Here is a 24,801-nt window from a genome sequence, read left to right on the forward strand (position 1 = left end):
TACTTTTAAAAAACCCGCCCAACATATTAATTTGTCTCAGATTAATCAGAAAGATTAAAAAAGTCAAAAAATATCCATCTATATTTGGCTTTGACCATGTGCATGCATCTATGTCAGTAATTGGTACATCATCGTCAACACAGAGTTTACTATTAGCATTCCTAAACTTAGAGCTTCCTGCACTGAGATCCTGCCAGTTACAGAAAAAACCAGACTGCATCGTTCTGTTTCACCACCGAGAATTCAATTTTTAAAAGAATTCTTTTAAATGTAAACACAGTTTGCAGCCTGCTTAAAAAAATTAAGTTCAAAATCCCTTACCTTACCCAGCGATTTTCTGTGCTGTAACTGTTGAAAAAGCACATTTAATCTACAGAGCCCCTTAGTGAAGGGACGTATCAGCAGGCTCTTCTAAAATGTCAACTAATCTAACATTTTTTCCCATGTTACTGGAATTACCTCTGTATTTATCTAATTTAAATTCCAGCACTATATTGCAGTAATGCCCACAAATTAGAAGCACTCGTTCTCTACTAATGTGTTTTTGTCAGGGAAGATGAAATGAAAAAGGAATAAATTGAGAAAAAGCACAGTTCTTAATAATGTATGCGAAATACCAACATGGCATTGGGTTTCCTAATTTTAATTGCACACATTTAAATATAAATACATATGCATATCAACATATATCTAAATAAAATTATCAATGGGCTTAACTCAGATAAGATAGAATGAAATCAAAAGATTCAATTTGAGTGAAGCATGAAATGCAGTTGTATTCCCAAGCCAGCTGTATTCCAAGGCAGCTTTCCATCAAACACAGAACACTGAGAACCTTACCTGGAGACGGGTGCTTCCCAGCCTTCTTGAAAATGGAAACAAACTAAACCTTTCTAAAGTGTCATAAATGACGTGGGGGGAAAACAAGCAATCCAGAACAAACCTTTGCTTTAACCCTGTTTCAAAATAACGAATGTATACAGTGGCAGCAGCATTGTTTGATGGCTTAACCTGCGGTTGGAACTATTTGAGAAATGGTGTTAGCAAGGGATAACTTCATTTCCCAGGCTGTGATGCATGTGGTGAGCAGTGCAGTTGCTGACTGCTGGGACGACCAACAGCTCCCCACCTGCTGGGCAGCCAAACGTTGGTGTTTTAGCTGAGCCTCCAATTGGGCCTTGAACTCCTCTGCCTTCTTCTGTTCACTAACCTTAGCCTGTTGTTCAACTGCCTGTGCCTTTTCCTTCTCCACCCTGCCAAAGACATAACCAAAAGTAAGTTAGCCCACCACATAAATCCAGCCATCAAACTGCATTTTGTTTTATCCAGTTCAACTGCTCTCGTAAGAGCAACCATTGAGACAGAATATCACTGAAAAACTGGCTGTGGCTTTAAAAATATTTCAAAATAAACTACTGAAGTTACATGCAACATCCCTGAAATATCCTGACGCTAAACTACTGCAACATCTTACAGGAAACTATTACTATTAATCAAAACTGGAATTTATAATTACATCTGAGACTGCAAGGAACCCATGTAATAACATACATTTAAAATTATTCTTTCCAAGAGACTCAAAAATGTTGCTCCAACAGTAAACACATGATACTGAAAATATGCATCTTATGACTTGAGTATTCTCAGGCTCAATTTACTTGTACACAGCCATTTTCTTTGGATTATAGAAGTATTTAACAAATACTGTACAAAGTCATGTCAAAAACAGCCTACAGCTTTTCCATGCATCACAGTAATAACCTTTTAGCATTTAACAGTGGTTAGTTCATAAGCATGGAAAAATGTATCTAATATTAGTTCTAACAAATCTGAAATATCTGCATACCTTAGTTTTGGAACCGGCAAATAGTTTAGCTTTGTAACTTTAAGCCTGACTATCAGTATCAAAGAGCCCAGTAAAAATACAACACAGATGTGTTTCTAGTGATCATAGTGACAAGGGTTGTGTTCTCTGCAAGAACTTTTATTTAACAATCACACAAATGATTTCAAAGCTCACTTTACCTTTCAGCAAATGCCCTGATCTCCCACAGTTCCAACTCCTCCTCTGCTACCCAAGTTTCCATTATAACAGGGCCTGTTTGCTTGGGGGTCTCTGGCCTTTTTGGCCTGAGGGCACTTGATCGCAGTCCCTTCCTCTGGGGTGTTGGAGTTTCTTTAGAGAACAGTCAAAACACACACATTAAGCCATACCGTAAAACGAAATTGAAGTGTAAACCAAGATTTAGTGGTGGTTTCAGTCCCATTTTATAAACAGGGAGGCTTTTCAGCTTCAGCTAAATCACTTCCATTTGTTAAATGCAGCGTTTGTTTCCTGTAGGTAAATTAATATTGGCAGAGCTGCATTTGCTCCCTTGATGGGCTGAATTAGCATAAAGATCCAGTTACCTTAATTTCTCTAGATTACAGGGAGGGGGGGAAATGTTTAAACAAACAAACAAACCAACCAACCTTTTGGAGCCTCTGGTACACCAATGGGACAAATGATTTTTCTTACACAGTACTCTGACCGAATCCCGTACGGGCCAACATCTCTCCGCTTGATTATTTCTGTTGTTGTAATTTCAGTTTCAGTTGTTTCTGCAACGAATTAGTCCCAGTACATTAATAACAGAAAGAAACAAAGCTAAATCTCCAGTCAACCCAATGTACTCAAGGTAAAGAAAACAGCAAACTAAATTCAAATGCCGCAGTTGACAGCGAGCCTTTATAGAAAGGTTTTGAGGGAGTATAATACTCAGAATTTACAGCAGAAGAAAAGAAATGCAGCAATTTGCAAAGAAAACCATAAATTCAAAATAATAATACCTGTCCTTGTGGTTCCTGCTCCAGGTGGAGCTTTTGCTGCCATATCATCCCACTTGAGACACGCCCACAACAACCTCAACATCAGGCTCACTCCAGCCAATGATTTGACTGTTTGGAGTCGGTACCTGATGACACAATATGAATTATATTTTAGAATCAATTTAAAATACCCAACCAAACCAAAAGGATGAAGGTTTTCCATTGTACTTTTACTGAACAATATAGAAAACTGAATCATAAATAGCAAAATTTGCATGTTTGGGCACAAACATGTATCACTAGTACTTTAAAAACCAATTAATTTCATCACATACTAGACTTTTTCTCAAAAATGTAAACTATGTACCTCCAAGTGATCCCAAAAGTTGGTCTTGGTGATGGATATGGCCAGATATCCAAGGCAGGCTTTGCATTGTAATTGAAATAAGGAACCTCTCTGATCCCTCCTCTCCTGGCCAGCTTTTTTAAGTCATCATTGGGTAAAACAAATATGCTTTTTTTACTGCTTTTGGTAACAAATTTCCTGTAAGACGGTAAGGCAGTTCCAGAACGAGTTTTTTTGGGCCTTGTAAATTTCATTAACTTCACTTTGTCTTTTGTGGAATATTCCTTGCTGACAGTCATGGAAGTCACCAATGTGCCTTCTGGGGTGGTCAGAGAATCGGTGACTGTTGTTGTGACCACTGTTTTACTGTGCTCCTGGACAGAGATGACATCGGAGTTACTGTCTGTGGCCGGAGTGGTGAGCTTGGTCACAGTGGTGGTGGTGGTGACAGTGGAGATGGCACAGTTTTCTGTAGAGGAAACAACTGTGGTTCTCTCATTGCTGGCAGCTCCAGTCTCTGCGACCTTAAGCACTGTTTTGGACTCTGTGGACACAGTTGAGGTTGTGGTAGTCACCTCAGTAATGACAGTTTTTATTTTACTTTCTCCATTGATATTTTCCATTTTATGTGCCTGTAGCCCATTCTGGTCAGCAAAGTGACTGCTCAAGCTGGATTCCTCAAAGGAGGTTACAGGAGACGGAGCAACTCTCTTCTCCTCAACAGCTTCAGTTTCCATCGATTCTGTTTCACTGGTCAGGTTATTTTCTTTGCAGACAGGCTGTGTTGGCAGGGAAGCAGAGCCAACACTGGCAGATCTCTCAAGAGAAAGCTGGTTTTCTTCAGTTTTCTGCACACTCTTGGGAATTTCATCTGGTGGCTGAAGACTCTCTCCAGACTCAGACTCAGGTGAACTCTGCAGACGTGACTTTGAGTCCATGTTATTTTTATCCTTTGTGTCCTGTCCCATGACGTCACCATTCATGAATGGTTTTACTGAAGAGTCCTTAAAAGTCAATGGTTTTATTTCATGTTCTGGAATGGATTTATTAATATTATTAACTTTTGGTTCGATATCAGCCCCTGCCTTAGCTTCACAGGTATTTTTCACTAAGCAGTCATCATTTGATAATGCTTTAATGTCATTGTCTTTTCCATTCATTTGAAATGATGATTTTTCTTTTTCTGCCTCAGTTTCTTCATCTTTATTATTCTTTTTGTCGGTAACAGTATTTACATTTGTCTGATCAAGGTATTTGTTCACGGTACCTGTCTCCACTCTCAGTTCCTGACCTTTCTTTTGACCATTAGCCTCTGTGAGTTTAGAGCTCAGTAAATCCTCGTTATCATCTTCACCATCCATGTGTTCTAGAGTTTGACTTTCAAGGTTTCTTTCAGAAATCAGCCCTGTCTTAAATGATTCTAGATCTTTATTAACTGCTTTTTGGTGAAATATAATCTTTTCAGGTTTAGTTTCAGTCTTTACAGAAGCAATTTCTTCCTCCATTTCACTTTCTTGAGAGGACATGGTTTCCATACGGCTTTTTATCATACAATTGTTTTCTGCATCTTTACTCTGCTGATCAGAATTCCCTTCTGCTTTTTCAAGAGTGGCCACAGCATCTCTCCTACAGCTGCTTTCAGGTACCACTGGCCCTAAGTTTTCAAGCTCTCGCTGAGACACTCTGGTAGCAGAGAGCTTTTGTTTGAAGGGTTTTTCATTTGTTTCTGAAACATCCCATTTGATTTTGCCTTCTGCACTGGTTTGTTTCAAGCCATCCACTAGAGAGCTCTCAGACTCTCCAAGAGACTCTTGTCCCTGACACTTATCAGCAGTCAAAGGTTCAGCGTTGTTTTCTCTGCCATCACTCTGAACAGAGTTGTCTCCTTCAGAGGACTGAGGGGAGTCTCCATCCAGCAGCTGCCTCTGTTTTGAGAGCCTGTTTGACAAAGGCAAAGAAGGTTCATCTTCATCCCCAGTTTTGGTACAGGAGACGCTGCTGATGGGCAAACAGTCCTGTTCTGCATCTTCGGCTTGGGTCTTGTCTGAAATGTAGCTTTGATCTTGCGAAGAAGAGTCAAACTGGCTTCCTTCTTTCCCTTTCCTCATCTGTAGCTCATCTGTGTTTTTCTGGGGGCTCACAGATCGAATGCCCCCAGTTTTAGCACCAGCCTCCAGCTTAATCTTTTCTAGACGTTGTTTTTCTTCCAGTGTAAACTGTTTTATTCGTCGCTCCAGGAGTCCATCTAATTTTGATGATTTTACTTTCCTTTTGTAGCAAGTCCTTAAATGAAATCCCTCACTGACATTGATTATATCCCGCTTACAGTGACTTTCCTCATCTTTTATGGAGGATTCAATTTTCATATCATCCACATCCATAGGTTCTTCCTTGATGACTTTATCATTTTCACCATCGATGTCTTTTTCCACTGCGAAGAAGAAGTAACTCTGAGTCAGTGAGCTCCCCAACAATGAATACAAATGATATTTTTACCTTAAGCACTAAGAAATAAATGGACCTTTTAGCATATCAATAGATTTCAATTAAAAAAGGAACAAAAGCTTCAGACACTACTACAATGGATAACAGGCAATCATTTAACTGAGACATTTTAGATGTCTTGACAAAATCTGTTACACGGTTTTTCACTAGTTATTTCTGAGGTTCTATGCTTTTACTCGTGCAATAACACGAGTTTCACAATAACAAAAGATTATCACCTGTGTCTCTTGCACAATCTAAGTTTTCAGAAATTGTGTCAACTTCTAATTTGTCTTCACGCAACTTTTCTTCTTTTACTTTCTCCAAGGTTTCTGAAACATCTGCTTTGTCTTTTGCTTGCAGATCTCGAGAATCCTTTGCTCTGTCTTTCTCTGTTTTTACCTTAGTTGCACCTTTCCGTTTATCCAAGTTGCATTTTTCGTCTTCGCTCTTTGCTATTAACAAATTAAATGATTTCAATTATCCAGAGTATTTTTTGTACTCTGCCACAGTTGAATGTATGTTAGTTTACCTCTCAAATCATTTGCACACCATTAGTGAAATTCAGAAAGAGAATTAAGCATCCAGTGGTAACACTATAGATTAAACAGTGCACTACTGAATAGATATATACACACCCCCTCAATATTTAAGATGATGTTTTTTGGTTTTGATGCTCTTCATAACTTTTATCTACCTTTAATTTAAATAAGGCTATACAAAGATGCACAAGTATTACACACAACTAAATTGAAGCAATTTAATGGAGCTACAAAATTTCTGTGACAACTGAACAGGTTACACTGAACAAGATTACCAGGTATCCACAAAAACTTTGCTGGAACATTACTCCTAAAATCTCCTTAAGAAATATCACGCACAAATTAACTGCAATTAAAAAAATTGTAAGCAATGCACTTACTTGATAGCAATTTTCTGTAATTTGCATTAGTATTTCCTGGCAGTTTGGGCATAAACCTGTGGACATGGGTTTTACTAATCCAGCTCCAGCCACCATATCCTGTTACTCTATATTCTTCTCCTTTTTGCTTCCAAACCTGTAAATAATTTTTCAAAAATAATATTAATTATGTTATTTGCTGCATCATTAATGTTTACATTTAAAAAAACAAAGATAAAAAAGTTAAAAAAAACCCTCCACATTTTTACACACTTTTCCAAGCAAGCTGAAGAATTATTTGTGAAATAATGTACTAAAATTGAAGATATATCTGCTGATAATGAAATTGATCTATCAGAATAGCATCTAAAAGCCTCATTTACTTAATGTAATTGTGAGAATCTATTCAGCTGAAAGATTACAGGAGTTTTTGAATCGACCTGAATGCTTGTCATAACAAGCGTAGAGCAAAGAACTACTCCAACAAAAGTAGTTAATATCCACTGTAGGAGGATATAAAGAGGTTTTTACTGTAGTTCCCATCATATTATACAAGCCTCCTAAGGCTAGATGATTTTGGGGAGAGGGAGTGGGACAGGGACAGACACACAGACAAGATGCCAACAATCCCCCAGAACCTTCCATGAGGAAAGGCTGGATTTGCAGTATCTGTCACTCAGGCAGTGTCAATAAGAGCACGACACAGATCAAATTCAGTTCAGACCAAGACAATGTGCTTGAATACATGGCCATGGTTCCTACTTCCATGTAGGAGTAACACAAGGATATGAACACTGTAAACTTAAATGAAAACAGCAAAGAGTCAGAAATCAACAGTTCCTGTATTTTCTTTGTTCTTCCCACAAAAGAAACCCTCACCTGGTGTTTGACAGGAAATGTGTATTTCACCCACGTAGCTTGCTGCATCGTTTCTTCTTCTTCTTGTTTTCTCTCTTTTTTTTTCACTTTCTCCTTCTCTTCTCTTTCTATTGCTGTCATCCTGCGTAATCTAATCCATAAAGATTTAAGCGCATTAAAGTGTAGGATCTTGCAAGCAAATATAAGAAGTCAACAGCACATAAAAACTTTTTTGAATAAGTTTAAATATCTGAAGTTAAGCGGAATGCTCACTATCAGGTTTTCGGTATTACTTGTAACAGGAACATCACTTTTTTTGCTATTTCAGTGAGGCAAACACAGCTGGATGCAATTGTGTCTAACACCAGACACATCTATTCTCTACTCCTATGACAAAATGAGAGACAAAATCCAGGCTCCACTGAACCGAGAGTGTTGAAATTTGCTCTTCTACTCTCCCAGATTTTAGCAGTTTTGAGACTGTGGCTCAGATAAACACAGGGGCAATGACACTATAAAAATATTGTCAAGGTTTTTCAGTGTTTCTGTTTGAGAAAATACACCTCAAGTGCTGAATGACTGTCTCAATTTAAACATAATTCTTACAAGCTTAGAGGAACTAGTAATTGCAAACCCAATTAAAATCCGCATATTTGACAATATTTAATATTTATTAATTTTACCTTGTATGCCCCAAGGATTCCCTCCAGATGGGCAGCATGACAACTGGTTTGATTGCACACTCCAATATAGCCAGTGCTAGTGCAAATTCTCTGGGTTTGCTGCACATCTGAACAGCCTTAATCCAGTTAGACCTAAAGTACAAAAAAAGGAAATGATCTGAAACATATACATGCACTAATATGGCTTGCCATTTTAAGAAGATTTAATGGTAGGATAAAAACTCCTGCAGTAATACTTTACTCAAATGTACAACCCTTTTAGCCTCCATCACAAACACACATGATGCTTTATTATAGTGAAGCACAGTGCTTGGCAATCACAGATTTGAAAAAACAAATACTACTGCTCATTAACACTGCTAACAAAACCACAAGTAAAACACGAGAATGTGCATTTCCATTTATTCATTTACCTGTGGGAAGCCCAATTAGGGTGAAGGAAGGATGCTGGGATATTGTTTTCTAGCTGAATAATGGTCAGCCTCAGGGTGGATATGGTGAGAACTTTGGAGCCATGCACAGACCCATTCCACTTGAACTCTCCAGCTGGAGTCAGGCAGAATTTGTGTGAGAGGTGTCGCCTCTTGTCGTGGTCCTCCCTGTGCTGGTGCTTGTTCAAAGCGAAGGAATTGGTGGCATATTGATTGTGATAAACACGGTACTTCCCCTCCTGCCCCAGTTTGAAATAGTTGTTGATATTTCCTTTAATCACAACGTCCTTCTTGGTGTTCACTCGGGAGATTTCACCTTGAGAGTTGACCACCAGAACCTTACGAAAGAAATATTGGAAACTTTTCAGTGAATCTGTAAAATAATTCCTTTTATTTACTTATTTATGATTTAGGCTTCAAATGTCTATCTATAAAAGAATAAAAATACCCTGTACCAGTTTGTAGAAGCAAATAATTGGTAATCCAATACACCAGTACATGTATTTCATCACTGCCTGTCTACAGAGTTAGGATATTCCCAGATCAAGTTTAACATTAAAAAATCACTATCTAGGTTCCTCATACCAAACACGAACCTATTTTGCTGCTCTGATTGTGCTTATGGAGGGAAGAGCTTTGGGAAAGCAGCTTCACTAAACCCAGGTAAGCTCTCTGTGAACCCCCTCCTTGGTACATCACAGAATTCAGACGTGCAGCTTAGCAAATAAATATCCTGGACTTTGAAAACATGGCATGGATAACATTACCAGACTAATTTGTTTGTCAATAAATGCACTAAAAGTTAACTTACAAGAAAAATCAGTTAACAAAAATAAAATTAATATACCAAATAATATGGAGACAATTACCTGCAAAAAAGTCGCAATAGCAAAACACTTCCTTCCTGAATAAACCAGGCTACTTAAAAAACCAGAACCAAAACAACAAACAACCCAGTCAGACAAAACAATTAAACCAGGGCACTGGGTCACTGTCATGTCACTTTCTAGAGAGCACCCAAGAAAGCAAAAGCAAAGGAGAAGGGGGGAAAAAAGCTTCCCGCGATACTACAATTTCAGCATTTGCTAATTTATTATTACTGCCTTTTTAAAAAATACCTCCATTGCCTGAAAAAAATAACTTTTTTAAACTTTTAAATTAAATTTAGTATGGTGTAAAGAAATTATCATTTTTCCAGAACGCTTTTTGTAGTTCTTTAAGTTTTCCAAGATGTGCACAAACCTCTCTGGTTTCTTTATATAACTTATTTGCTTCATTTGCTGCAGCAGCAACCTGCTGGCTTTTCATCTGGCTCAGTTTGCTATCTGGATTTCTCAATCTGGTGAGCATCCGTGTCGAGCCCGGCGTGCCTTTCCCTGCACCTGGAGAATCACTTCTGTCACCATTGGATTTCTCCCCTGCACAGGAATAAAAAGGCTTTTAAAACAAACTTAAGAATTGGAAGTTTCTTATTGATGTATGGGAGTTACTAACAGAACAGGAAGTTTAGTGAAAAGATGAATAAAATGGAAGTTGGAGAGGTCTTTATCCTTATCATCCTTATTATTATTATCATCATAATTATTATTATTATTACCTATGTCCTCTGAAGCCTGGGATCCCCTCTCTGCATTTTCAGCATCATCAGGAGTCCTAATGGAGTCGTTCTGGCCAGAGCCCAGCTCGCTGCCACTGCTGTTCTCAACATCTGCCTGTGGAGGTGCAGCAGAACCGCTGCTGGGGATCATCTGACCAGTTTCTTCTACAAAAGAACAACTTCAGTTTTAGGTTTTTTCTTTTGAATTGGATCAATGCAACTTTTTTAAGTTTTCATCAAAAAAAGGCAGATGAACATGTTTTGCTGGACTGGAAGGAAACATATAAAATATCAATTCCCTTCAGAACACTGTATCCCTCCAAGTATTTTTTGTTCTGTTCCAAGCAGTTTCAACTTCTGCCTCTCTGAAAAACTGAAATTCATACCTGTATTTAAAATAAACTAGTATTCCATCCAAGACAATCTTTTTCTATAGATGCACACGCAGATAACCCTGAGACGGTTTTGCATTTAGAATTTGTAAAATTTGGTCTTCTTGAAGCATCTGATTTTCTCTCTTTTAGTTTTCTTGTGCTTTAGCTGCTCCTCAGAGCACACACCTTGCAGTTTCCCTCGTTTTCCATGGAGTCTTTGGCTGTCTCTCCCTCAGCACCTTAATTCTCAGGAATCCCACAGATTTCTGTTCCATTGGCACCGCTCTAAATATCAGCCCGCTTAAAACATCGGCCCCTTCCTGATCTGATGGGTCTTGAGGTGGCTTCAAATGGGTTCCTGGTCCTCAGCTGTCCTTGTTACTGTGCCTTGACAGCTCTGGACTTTGCTGTCACCTCCCCTGTTGTGCTGCCCCAGTAGGAATTTTTGACTAAATGTCACCGAATTGCAGCTACCTCGAAATAAATCCCTCCAGCCTCCCAGTAGGAACAAGCCCCAGTCCTCAAAACAGCAAACCAAGAAATGTCTTCTGGGCTTAGTGCCAAAGGGAGACAGTTCAGCTGTTTTAAATCCAGAAGATCTGCCTGTTTCTAGAATTCTTCCAAAGCATCAGGGATTCTGATGTTGTTAAGAAAAGTGACAGAGTAAAACCTGGTTTTTTATGAAATATTCACTCCTAGAAGAAGGATGGATCAGGTAAGTATTTTGGAATTCTTAGAAGATCCCTAATTTGAATGTATCTTGATTTCTGACTGCCAAATGGGTGACCACCACTGTTTGATCCATTTCCCTTTTTATTATGAGGAAAAATGGACCTGTTGCCATGGCTGCTGTTTGGAGGAGAGTGGAAGCACCCAAACCAGACTCTTAATGAAGATTAATATCCAAATTGCATTTAACAGACATTCTCATCTACCTCTGCATTTTACTCATATTCCCCCCCTCTTCTGGGGGTAACTGCCTCACTGATCCTGGTTCAGTATCTCCTTCTGAGAGCCTCAAACTGAAATTTCATAGTAAGAGCACAAACATTGCTGTGAATATAGTGAATCAGACACGAGGAAAAACCCTCTCCACACACACTTTCCTACAAGAAAAGAGCCCACTAATTTGCAACTCACGTAGAAGCTTTGGAAGGAGAAAAGAACTTGTGAAAGTATAATAAATAATGATAAATATGTAAGTGAATCTTTAAAATAAAATACAAACCCACAAAGTTGTCTGAAACAAAATTATAGGATATGGATCTTTTCCATTAAACCTCTACACAGTTATTTTAACTTTAAAAGGGAACAAAAAAATAGAGGAACAGGCCAAGATATTTTGTCACGTATCTAAAATATATGGTCTGTGTCTCATACATGAGGACATTTTCTGTACTTTAAAAGTGTACTATGAGGCTTGCAGATTACAGATGATTCTTAGCTTTCATTTTGTCCTCCTGCTCAGAAAGTTTATCACAAGTTTTGGTTGCATTGACTTTCCTAAGCTGAAAAGCTGCAGACTGTGACTGCATGGAGAACTGCTTCTGGAGGAAAGAAAACATTTACTGCCCCTTTTTAAAACATAACACACTGAATATGTTCACATCACAGATGTTTAGATTTTTAAGAACTGAGAATAAAATCCTGATCATTTTAACGGTGATCGGCTGTTTAGAACAACATTTGGTTATGTAGTAAATCCTGTAACAGAATAGAATTCTAAACATAATTCTAGAACAGTACACTGATAGTTTATGTTACACCTAATCAACTCCCACTTACTCCTAAAGCAAAAGTAAGTTTGTCTGGTTTTAAATAGTGTATATTATTACCTTTGAGTCACTGACACAGCAGAACAAAACATGTTAAAATACAATTACCCTTGTGCTTATAATTCTGAAATCTGTTTAAGATTTCTAGCATGACAATTTTAATCTTGACATTTCAGTGCAATGGTTTATTCACATGAATGAAAATGCTTTGTTAGTAATTTACACAGTAAATGAGAGGTTAAAATAATAAACAAGCCAGCAGCAAATTAGATTTGAAATAAACTTTGAGAGGATGCTAACGATCATTATGGACCACTATGGAAAAATAAAATATACAGAAAATAGAAAATAAAAAGTTTAGCCATAGTTGTCTTTGGAAGGCATGGAAAGAAATGCTAATGTCATGGAGGACCACAAATTTCAAGAACTAGTTGCAAGAAAATTAACTTTGAAATGTTAATAATGACAACGTAGCAGTAAAGGATGGCACTGCAAGCAAACAGCATGAGTGATATATGCTGGGAATGGTTTTAGTGGACAAATCAGAGAGAAAAACAGATTCCCCAAATTACAGAGGCATTGATAACAGTGCCTTCTGTACCTGAGAGTTCCAGAGGGAGCTCTGATGCCACCTTCTTCTCTGCCACGTTGTTGCTAGCAAGGGTTTCTGACTGACACCCCACTGCGTCCTTCCCTTCAGAGCAACTATTCTCTCCTGCAGAAGGATTTGTGGTGTTGTCATCAGTGCTTGAGGTCACAGAGTTACTTTTATCCCCAACGACTGTTGCCTCTACAGTAAAACGCACAACAAAACTTTAGGGATGTTCTTTATTATGCCTTAGGATGTCATCTGGCATCATCCATAGAAAGCAACTTCTGCAGCTTTGTTTGTTTGAGAATGCTGAAAAAATAGCGAGTTTTTTCCTTTCTTTTCTTTTTGCTATGAGAGGTGTTGTCTCCAAATCAGGGAACAAACCAATTATGAGCAGGAAAAAGTTAAAAATGATGTAATGTGGCTTCCTACAAACATGTTGATCACAACCTGTAAGAGCCACCTGTAGCTCAATGCAGGGTATCTAGGAGTCAGCTGTATAGAAGTAGGGCAACTGGTGAAATTACTTAACAAGAACAACTCCAAGATACAATATCATCTATTACAGAAATATCTTGGGGAATCGTACAAAGAAAGTATTGCATTAACACTTAAAGAAATGTGGGTACACTTTACTAAAAAGGAGCTGTTAAAACACAGTCAGTCTCTTTACCTTCTGCTTTCTCTTTTTCCACATCTTGTTCACTGTGTGTTTCCTCAATTTTATCCTGGTCTCCAGATTCTTCCTTGTCTCTCTCAGCATCTGTCTGGTCATTATCAACATCACTTTTGGCCTTTTCCGCTTCCTCATCTCCTGTGTTTTTATCTTCCACTATTTCTCCTTTTCTTGCTCTGATAATGTCCAAAATTTCATCTACAATATAAAGCATGTTGTCAGCACGAAAAAACCCAAACCACCTACAGAGTCACGGAGCACAAATAACAGGACATAAATCCTGCTTCTGATGTAAGATAAACTAGATTTGATTCAAAGTGCAGCATCCATCCCCATTACACAAAGCATTCCTACCATTTGCTGCAGAAAGGAAAGACTTGTTGTTGCCCCTTGCTTTGTTTGTAAGGTCTTCTGTCACATCCATGTGCCGATGAACTTCTTCACGCATCTCGTCCAGGGTTTTGCATAGGTCAGCTTCCCAGTAATCCTTGTCCAGGCATTCAATTAACTCTGCCAGCTGGATCTTCGTGCTGTAGTACCAGATTTTCTTATCCTTCTCACTTTCTGAATCTTCCTCTCTGCAGCAGCATTTAAAAAAATATTGATTTTAAAATATCTGGATAAATGACAAAAATTGCTATCAGCCTGCTCTCTGCACGGCACTATGGAATGTCAATACCTGAGTGTGAATAAACAAATCACATTGCTCATATGCATCCTGTTTAACATCAATATTCCTTTCTCGTTTCCTTCCCTTTCTTCATCCCCTCAGTTCTCATGACAACTTCCTCAGGAAAGCTTTGAAGACTCCTTAAAACTGGTTTGTCCAATCTGACAACAAGGTTTATTCTCATTATATTTACTGTTTCTGTAACCAGTAATTTACTACTTAGTCTGAAACAATTTTTAAGTCCACAATCCATAATGGTAGTTTTTGACAGCGTATTCGGGGAAAAAACACAGTTAGAAAATTCAAAGTATAGAATGTCACATTCATCAAGTATTTTATATTGGCAACATACAGTATCCAACTATGAGAGCGCCAGTAAGGGATGAGTCATAATACAACCCTTTTGAAAAGACCAAGGGATTTCCACATTTTTAATCTGCAGTACTCCATGAGCCCAGAACTACTGGTGCCAACAGCACCTCAGCAGGGCCACGGACCCATGGGAGCTCCATCAACACCCCAGGAATCAGGCTGCAGAGCACAGGAAGGATGCTCCAGCTGCTGGATTTCAGCTTGGCTTGATCCATCCTGTGGAGCAGCAGCAGCCAGATCCAGGCTGGCACGAGCCCGGCCACTCATTTCCACCCTCATTTCCCTGTGAGTGCCACTGATTGCCCAGCCTGGCCTTCACCTGGGCAAAGAAATAAAACTACTGCTGCACTTGCACCCCTGTGTGCCTCACTGAGAACCCTAACCCAGAGTGCTGGCAGCAATGGGAAGCTGACTGGAAATCTCAAAGATCTGCCCTTGTGGGGTTTGTTGCGGGTTCCTCTCTACTGGTTCCCTTCCTGTGGCTTATATTTTAAAAATGGCACAAATCGGCCTCAGGGGTTCAGAAAGACAAACAACCTTAAGGGAACTTGATCGTTGTTGCTCTATTGCCTCCCACTCTGTATTTGTGAAACAATTAATATTTGCAACTCAGAGAGAACACAATTGAAATAAGGTGGTTGTGAAGTTAATAACGGCAGTATTACACAAAATTCAGCTACTAACTTGTCACAACCATTATTACAAAACAGACTTTTGGGTTTGACAATAAAACCTGGTGTATTGCAAAGAAACTTGCATCTCCCTCATAAAGGCCTTTGCTCATGAAAAGCAACTAATTCTGCTTTACCCATTTATTCCTCTAAACTGCCAACATTCCATTAGTTTTAACCACGCCAACCTGTTAAGTTTGACAAGTTTTCTCAGAAAACAGCTAATTTCAGGAAGACTGTCACATACAATACACCAAAATGTAACAGCTGAACACTGACAATCATTTGACTCTATGGAATATTCTAGGCCTGTAAACTCCCATGTCAAATTAAATTACTGTTTAAACCATGTTTCCTTTAAACCAAGAGTTATTTACTAACAACAATAGGAATGAGAGCACTTTCATTACTGGTGGTGAACAAAGGCCACAGAAGAGGAAGATAAAGGCAAGCACCCAAAAACCAAGATGGAAGGGGAGGAATGAGAATGCAAGAATAGAGCTTTACACAATGAGAAGAAATAAAAAGATGAAATAAAATGCCTAACTAAAAAAGACAGAGAATGGGTTCCTTCTGAGCTTTCCCTGGCAAATGTCCAAGGGAAATGGCCAGTGCAAGACCCGGGCAGAGCAGCAGTTGTAAGGCTGCTGTACTCCTGACAAACGTGATTGTAGAAAATGATGCTGCCATTACTCTATTTCTTAACTGACCCAGAAGGGAACTTGAACCTTTCATTTTGAACCCCTCTGTTGTGGCTGTTAGAGGATTATTTGCTAGAGAGATAATGCCATTTATACATCCTCTTATATGACCTAGATACGCAACAATATAGAATATACGCCGCATATAGAATCAGAGAGTCGCTTTGGCTGGAAAAGACCTTTGAGATCAGGTCTGACAACATATTCTCACCTCTCCATGAGGAAAGACTGTACACATTGCTTCTATTTTGATGGTGATCATCCAAGTGTTTTCTCATTTTCACGTTTCTCCCCCCATTTGGTAAATCTGAGACTGCTCCAGCTGCACTAATGCAGCCAGGGTGAGTATGTGTGTCACCTGAACACCCCAAGCAGAATCTGGCTTTTCCCTCCCTATCAGCCCTTTCTATTCTAGGTTTGCAAGGTTCCATTGGACTGAAAAGCAATTAACTGCTGTTTTCAGTTTCCCTGGATAAATCAAGAAAAAGCCTTCAGCACCAGTAAGGTTTGCTGTATTGCAGGCCAGTAAACCCCGAGGCTCAGTGTGCAGAGCTGAGACATCAGACCACCAAGAGTATTCTGCAGAAAGCACTTGGAGCTAATCCTTCCATGTGTGATTTGAGTCCTGCCCATTAAAGAACTGCTCAGACAACATTCTAGAAACAGACAATGAGGTTATCCAAGAGTATTCCAATACCCTTCTAATTCATTTATATCAGGGTCTGAGCATAAAGTTTGTTTTGAACTGAAGACTATCACAATCTTAGCAAGACAATTTCAGGAATTAAAGAGTTTTCTCTTGAAAAAGCACAGACAGAACGTGAAACGGCACAAACTGGCTGGGTCTGTGTGCTTACACCAAACTCATCCCTGACCAGCTTCCTTCCAAGATTCAGATGTGTGCCAGGGGAAGACTTGGAGCGCACAGCAGAAATCATTCCAAGCAATCCATTTTGGCCAACTTAGATAAGACTTAAATTAACAATTATATAATTCCAACTAACTTTCCCTTAACATTTTCTTGTGTTTACTAAAGGGACACGACTTTTACCCTCTGAAGCAACCAGAGGGGCTGTCATAAAAAGATGGAAAGATGCAAGGCTGTACAAGGACCAGCTCCCAACGTTTTTCTCGGACAGTCCAGACAGATTTGCCAGCTCGGCGCTGGACAGGTCTGCAGAGACCCCAGGGGACTCAGCTGAGTCACACACAATATGTGAGGCCAAGGAGGGAGAAAAGAATCTCATGACTATTCCCTACCTCTTTCAGCCTCCTTGGCTGACAGGAGCTATTCACTGGCAGGCTGCAGAGACAAGCTTAAAGACTGATAAAAGTAACATGGAAGACACTCGAAACTTTCAAGTAAGGTGGTAACAAACTATTTAGTACTAGTAGTAGCAGATACTTCCTGAATTCCATGATGATACAGTTGGAAACTGAAGAAATCAGGAAACTGTTTAAAGCAATCTATTCAAATGAAGACCCAAACCCTTGTTAATTAACTGGAGAAAATAGAGGAGGACTCCCTAAGAACATAAACAGCATGACAAATCTTGCAGAAAAAAAAGCTGAATCTGCTTTTGACTGTCGAGGAAGATCTATACAACTCAGGAATAACACTGTGTGTCCTATTTCTGCTATCAAAATGAAAGCCAAACAGTGTTTCATTATCTTCTTTCACAGATAATTCATAAATCCAAAGCATTTCAATATTTCTATAGAGATAAACTTGTTAAAGCACTGCAGCAGTTTATAAGGACAATGCAAGTCTAAGCCCCAAATTTCCTGAGTTAATAACTTGCAGAAATAATCTTTACAAGTAAAACAAACGTAACAGACTCAGAGGCATCATCCTTAATTTGTAAACAGCTTGAAACAAAAACGTGAGGAATTAATTTGCTCTTGGCCTGTTTTTTGTTCTAATCTTGTTGATATTTGTTCATGAGGAGACTCCTTCAGCACCCACTTTTCCATCTTCGTAAAACAGAATAGGTGGAAAAGAGAAACACACCCACAGTGATGGGCTTAGAAAAGGCAAGTGATGGAAATAAAAGTATCAGGGAACGAATCTACAAAACCCTTTAAAAGGGAGGAAAAAAAGCAGTAGGTTGGACTGATGACATTTGAAGGGGGAGAGGGGAGAAAGAGTACAAAGCCCTAAAAACCCTTTTGAGAAACAAAACCACCAAGAATTTAGGATTTCAGTTCTCTAATCCTCCTGGGCAGGATTTCAAATCAGTATTTGTGCAGATTATTTTTAGATCTATTAGTTTCCTCTGATGCATTTGATCACATGGCACTGGGGAATACACTCTATTCATTTTAATAAAGTTGATATAATAATATAATTTCACAGATCTCAGATTTTAGCATTTGGCACTTATCCCTTAAATTACCCTTCAGTTATCCAAGCTATCAGGTGTGGTTTGATCCTGTTCGGTGTGTATAAATACAAAAATAAACAAATAAGTGCAATAAGTTGAGTTTGCAATACAGCAGGCTCACTGAATTTAAAAATTGAAAGTACAGAGTTTAATGTCTGTGAGAGTTATTAAAGCTGCACTTTCCTGAATTAAGTTGTGCAGTACTTTTACCCCCTTATGAAATAATTTGCCCACAGAACACTAAAAAGGAATGCAAAATACTGTTTTTAAAAAACTCAAAACATTTATCTTTTTTGAAGATGTCTTTTCTAAGTGCAGTTAAAATTACTACCAATGTGCTAGAAAGAAACAAGTCTCACATGTGCAGATTTCAAAGGCTCACAAAGCACCTGCATGATTCATTTTAGTTTGCAATATGTTGAAGTATTGCCTGTATCAAAACCTTGTGAACATCAAATACTCCACTTCACTGGGAAAAAACAACATTTCACAGATCAAGTTTGGTTAAAAATAATTACCTTTCTGCCTACACACAGGGAGGAAATAAAGTCTGCCTCCGTATCTCAAAATCTACTCCTGAGTGATCTGGATTTTTTAGTGTTAAATTCCAGATCTCTGCCAGTACAGGAGAGCACTGAAGATAAACCCATCTTTAGGACAGCCTTTTCCTCAAGAGTTTTGAGGGGAAAGATACAAAAACAAGGTAGAGGAAACTGTAAGTTACTAAAGCACAAGTAGCGAGAGCAAAAATAATCCCAGTTATGTGCCCTTCACAGGCAGGCTTTTTGTGAAAAATCAAGATTTCAACACATTTTCTGAAAACAAAAGGTAGGAAATTCTGTATGAATCATTGGAATATTTGGGATATCAACATCTTCAGGTGCCCATCACATCCTGGTGAACCACCTGAACAATCCAACCCTTACTGTGTGGAGCATGTGACTGCGTATAAACATGGAGCATTTATACGGGGGAAAAAAATGAAAAGAGTATAAAAGATTCCCTGAATCCTTTGAAAGGTTACTTGGCCCTACTGTGATATTTATAACCCAGAGAAACTAAAAAAGATCAAACATGGACTCTTTTTTTTATGAATATGAAAGAATATAGGAAACAGAGCAGAGATAATTAATACTTAAAGCATCAGCTGACAATACTCCAGAGAAGCAACCCCACATTTTAAAGGAATACTATGAGCCCTTAGAAGTGTCTTCTTTGCAAGGTATTACACCATCACCACACCTCACAGTCCCTTTTAAACACGCTGGCTACTATCTTACACATTCACTGTAACCTGCTTTGTATGAAATTCTGTTAAGGTACCCAGCTGTGGTTTATTTTCTCTGTAACACTGAATGGCAAACGGTGTTTCTGTGTTTTCAGAGCTCTGCTAAAATCTCTATTTCTCCTAATTTAACAATAGCACTGATTTCACTTAAATATTTTTTTCTCCTCCATTATGAGAACAATTAGATAAGAGCAGTCTTTTATGAGAAAACCAATCTTTAGCCATTTTCCTGGGAAAAATGGATTTCAGATTCAATTTATCAGGTAAAATCCAGGGCACAATGCCTTCGCTAGCAAGGATTTGATTCCTATTAATATTGTGAGATACATTTGTATCTTGAGACCAACCAGTAACAGGTAACTGATTGAAACACACACAGCACCTCCCTCAAAGACAGGCATGACTTGCTATGGTGACTTTCCTTGCACTACAGAACACTGTTCAATGCAACATTTTCTGCATTTCTAATAGCAGAGCGCCTCTGAAAGTTTCAGCTTCAAAGGCAGAGCATCAAACTAGTACCACAACTTGGCAGCCAAACACTGCTTAAGCAGGTGACAGACCACAAGTAGTGCCCTACACACCGTGCGATCATAAAAAGGATCAAACTTCTCTTCAGTAACTTCTATGAGAAACTGAGGAGTTCTCATTAATATTCCCTTTCTTTTCCTCACATTCATGTGTTTTAGGCACATTAATATTAAGCCCGAGGCCCTGTTTTTATGTCCTTTTTACGTATAGATTACGAGACTATTACTTTTGGATTAATATGGATTATTTACACGGCCTTTAGTAATCTCCTTACAAAACAGCAAAACCCAGCCTTATCTAAGGAAAGAACAATTTGAAGATGGCAACAGCAATTTACATGATGCATTAAAACCAGAGCATGATTGTTCAGAAGTGACGCAATGATTAGCTCACTTACATGATGATTCTCCTGTTCAGGAACCAGTATTTCCGCCTATGCCTGTCGTATCCGATGGGTTCGTGTCGGATGTACGGTTTGTTTTTTTGGATTTCAGCCACACAGTCAGTCACTCCAGGCACCTTATGTGCCACGCAGACCTCGCACTGCCACTCGTCTTCGGGCACCTCCTCCAGAGGGGGCTTCACGCACTCCAAGTGGTACACGGCCGAGCAAGTCTCACAGCAAAGCAAATCCCCAAGTTTGTGACAAACCCTACAATGATCATCGTACTGAATAACACCTTCTGACATTAACTCCTCACGTGCAATGTTTGTGGTAAGAAACTGATCCACTAAGAACTGCAGAACTTTGATTTTATTCTCTACTGGTCCATAAGGATAGTCCTCTGTCTCTTGGTAAGGAAGAACATGATGGTATTCCTTGTCACTCTCACAATATACCCGCAGAACCTCTGGCCACGTCATTCCATCTATGAAATACAAAGTGGAATTAACGCTATCTTTGAGGTCAGCAGGTCCAAAGGTAGTATTTGAAGTGTCTTCTTCACGTAAAACTGCTTTTAACAGCACTATATGCATCTCTGCCATAAGTGTGCACTGCTCTTGACTTACCAGAGCTGCACAGAAGTCCTCAAAACGAAAAGGAGAGAGGCGCAAAACAGTGCCAAAGTTCCTTAGTACCTCATAGATGGCAATAACATTCATTATATGCTCACTAGGCACCATTAAGTCCTCTGAGGATTTAGGAAACTCCAAGGGTGGAATATCTTTTTCTTCCAATATTGGAGAACGAGGACGATGTGCTCTTTGTCTTCTCCTACCTGGAATAAAAAACAACAGTAAGAATTTTGCTGTTCACAGGTCAACACAGGTGTTTAAACACCTATCATCAATCACTGTGTTAACATTCTGAACTAATGCAAATTAAGGCTTCACAAGCTTCACACTTACATAAATGTGTTAACTCAGCTAACCATCTCATACTTTAACTAACAGCATGGAAATCAGACATAAGATATCTGAAGTTTTGCTTTAGACATACACAGAAATTGCATTTCCCATACAATATACATCTACTGAAGCTTTAAAACAAAACCTAGAAATGTAATTGTTAAACTGCTTAAAAAGACAGACATTTCCCGCAGCCAAAATAATTTTTTCTCTCATTTTTATTCAGAATGACAAGTTAAAACCTGAAACATCAAGCTCCAAACAGCTATTTTGTATCAACTGATTGCAAGTTATTCTCCTATCCAGCAAGGGCATCCAGGAAAGCTCATTTCAAGCAGATGTCTTAGGACATCAATTTCAACCAAATTAAAATACAAAAGAGAATCTAAAGTGCATTGCGCACTGCTTTCTAACTAGAATATTTCTCCTGACTACCTACAAACCGAAGCCAGAAGGTAAATGTAATGTTTTATGAAAATATTTCAAAAACTCTCCGTTTCTCAAAGCAAACAAACAAAATCCCACCCCAACCCACTCTCATGCCTCAATAAAACTGGAGCCACATCCACAGAACGAGGAGGCAAAATCACAGAAGGATGAAGTTTACCAATAAAGGCTAAACTAAAGAGTTGTTTTACTATCTAAAATAAAAGTCAGTGAGCGTAATTTATTCAGTCTCAGATGTCAATTCAGATTAAGATGCTACACTTCTTTCCCTTGGATTCTACGATCCTTGATGCCAAGCGGAAGGAAAAACAAAAGTGGAAAGTTTTTGTAAATGACACTACCTGACAGATGAAATATTTTAATCTTCTATCAAAATAACCAGCTACATGCAACTATTTCTCAGCTATCAGTTAAAAGTTTTAGATGCACTTATTAAACTTATTTCCCTTTATAGAAAAAATGAAGTGGAGAAAATCTCATAAACCATCATCTAGGTTTAATCCAAGAACTAAGAGGAAAACTGGTTTTAGGTCCTCTTACTAAGCATACTAAGATTCTGGTCAACAACTAAATTTCAAAATTATCCGTTGTCCATAGACAAGTGTCAGCAGGATGCATTTTCATGCACAGAGAAAATCCAAAGAAAAACTGCAGCTATCCATAGCAGCCACACACTTCATTAAAATGGGAGCTGTATTAAACTTTGTGTGTTCTGACACCGCAGAGTGACACAACCAATCTGGAATTTTAAGATTCATATGCATAATTTCTTAACCAAATCCTGCACACAACAGACCTCCCCCAAAACTGTTTCAAGGAGATTAAGAGATAAAGTGAGTTCCAGTCAGCTTGCATGTTACCATTAAATGGAAATGGTTCTTTGTGGCATTTGTTCAACCCACCCTACTCCTTTCAATACTCCCAGAAATACAGAAAATAAGTCTAATGTGGGAGAAAACCTGCTAAGGCAGATCCTGCTGAACCTGGAACACCATCATTAAAGCATTAATGCACTGAAAAAAGGGGGGAAGAAAACTTACCAGAAAGAAAAGCTACCTCTAAGAAACATCTTGATACACAACAAATGACTACAGAAGAATAAATCAACCCTTAGACTGGTATGGCAAGAAGGCACCAGACACATCTGTCCCTTTCCAATGTTAAAGAATGAAACCTTAAACAACCAATTACACACCCAAACAATACAGAAGATGAACTGCAAGATGTTTCCATTACAGAAGTAACAGGTCAACCTCATCTGTGGATAAAAATAACTTTCCAAGTTTAGTGATGTTTGAGTTCTGACTGTGGAAAATGAAGGAATGCTTCTATGACTGTCTTCCAACATGCCTCTGCACTAATCAGTGGAAAATGTTTAATCATGGCAAACACACAAAGTTCCACAGCCAGGCACAAAGCAAGTGCTCTCTAGATTAAACTTAACTTTTCTAACACCATGATCCAAAATCATATATGCATGAGACACAGGTGGTTTAATTAAAAGACCCCAAAGCAAAAGAAGACACTGTCACACAACAAACTACTTTGGGATCCTGAAGCTTCCTTCAACATTGCAGTCCTAGCTGGCTATGCCAGACAACATCACTACCACCACACAACAGATATTCTGGAATCACTGATGGCCCTCCCAGAGTCCAAATATCCCAAAGGCCAGCTGAGCTATCAACTGGGGTTATTTCTGTAGCAGAAGAATGTGTCTGTCACACAGTAAAGCCATAAAACAGCCCTTTAAGAAAGAGAGCAGCAAGGATGTTACCCCTGCTTTACCTGAATTAATGAGAAGTGACAAATCCCCCCAGTAATTTTAGACAAAAATAAACCAGAGTGAAGGACCACTGCTGGAAACAGACTCCAAATACCAATTTTGTTGAGGTCTCCTTCACACAAGGTAACTATGGTATGGAATCACAGAATCATTAAGGTTGGAAACACCTACAAGATCAAGTCCAATCATCTCAGCCCCACCACCACATCCACACATTTCAGAGCACCCCCAGGGCTGGTGACCTACACCAGTTTCCTGAGCAGCCTGTTCCAGTGCTTTACAACCCTTCAGCAAAACAAAGTTTCCTAATATATAATCTAAACATTTACTGGTGCAACTTTAAGCCACTTGTATATTTGTCACATGAAATTAATAGTGGAATAAAAAAAAAAAAAAAAAAAGAAGAACTTTAAAACAAGGCATTCTTAGTATGTTCTGAAAAAGCTAATCTCTAACACTTCCTCTTACAAAGGAAGCACATTGGTACAATTAGAGATCTAGAAGAAATGTGTTATCAGGATATAAATGTGTCATAATAGCATAATAAAAAATTGTACTTTGATGCAAGCATTAGTCACACCATTCCATCTCCTGCTTAAATCAATTTATGCATTTTCATGTTTGCTTTGGTATAAAGTACAGAAATTTCAAAAGCAATAATAAAATAGACAATAGGAAAAGCAGAGTGCATTGTAAAATGTGTGCTTCATTTGTGTTAGGCCTCACAGTTGCAGCACATTACAATATTGTGCACCTCAACACCCCCCATCCACACTGGAAACCACACACCACAGCTCAACAGCTCAAATCATTTCTCTTTACGGACACTAAACTGCTCTGAACAATTCTCAACTAAATATAAACTGGTTTCCAGAGCTAAAAAAGGCAAGCATTCAAAGATGCAGAATATTTTAGAAAGAAACTGTATTTTTCTTGAATGACTTGATGGCACAGTATTTAAAATCTTTTTATGCTGACTTTTTTTTCTTTCCAATTTCACTTTCAATTTGCTATTAATATTCTCTGTACTGGGGCTGAAGAGGATTTGAAGCTGAGAAGAGAGCCACAAAGTGTGA

At 38.6% G+C, this 24,801-nt stretch overlaps 1 protein-coding gene across 10 annotated transcripts in view; it reads right to left on the reverse strand.

Moving 5' to 3' along the window:
• The window catches only part of BPTF (bromodomain PHD finger transcription factor), a 52,022-nt gene that overhangs the window by 18,523 nt on the left and 8,698 nt on the right, over positions 1-24,801 (reverse strand). For 4 of the 10 annotated variants that reach the window (XM_058422882.1, XM_058422890.1, XM_058422889.1 and 1 more), the window contains exons 2-17: positions 20,540-21,362; positions 13,880-14,103; positions 13,523-13,723; positions 12,859-13,047; positions 10,109-10,273; positions 9,754-9,929; positions 8,494-8,849; positions 8,081-8,212; positions 7,419-7,548; positions 6,561-6,696; positions 5,878-6,093; positions 3,176-5,585; positions 2,830-2,954; positions 2,473-2,601; positions 2,026-2,176; positions 1,211-1,253 (exon numbers count right to left, since the gene is read on the reverse strand). In XM_058422882.1, the coding sequence (XP_058278865.1) occupies positions 1,211-1,253; positions 2,026-2,176; positions 2,473-2,601; positions 2,830-2,954; positions 3,176-5,585; positions 5,878-6,093; positions 6,561-6,696; positions 7,419-7,548; positions 8,081-8,212; positions 8,494-8,849; positions 9,754-9,929; positions 10,109-10,273; positions 12,859-13,047; positions 13,523-13,723; positions 13,880-14,103; positions 20,540-21,362 (5,606 nt within the window). Of the gene's footprint in view, positions 1-1,129; positions 1,254-2,025; positions 2,177-2,472; positions 2,602-2,829; positions 2,955-3,175; positions 5,586-5,877; positions 6,094-6,560; positions 6,697-7,418; positions 7,549-8,080; positions 8,213-8,493; positions 8,850-9,753; positions 9,930-10,108; positions 10,274-12,858; positions 13,048-13,522; positions 13,724-13,879; positions 14,104-20,539; positions 21,363-24,801 lie in introns of all 10 variants that reach the window. The other 6 variants (XM_058422887.1, XM_058422885.1, XM_040081378.2 and 3 more) reach the window with 3 other exon arrangements.

This window comes from Hirundo rustica, chromosome 18 (assembly GCF_015227805.2).
Source record: "Hirundo rustica isolate bHirRus1 chromosome 18, bHirRus1.pri.v3, whole genome shotgun sequence".
Classification (NCBI taxonomy): Eukaryota; Metazoa; Chordata; class Aves; order Passeriformes; family Hirundinidae; genus Hirundo; species Hirundo rustica.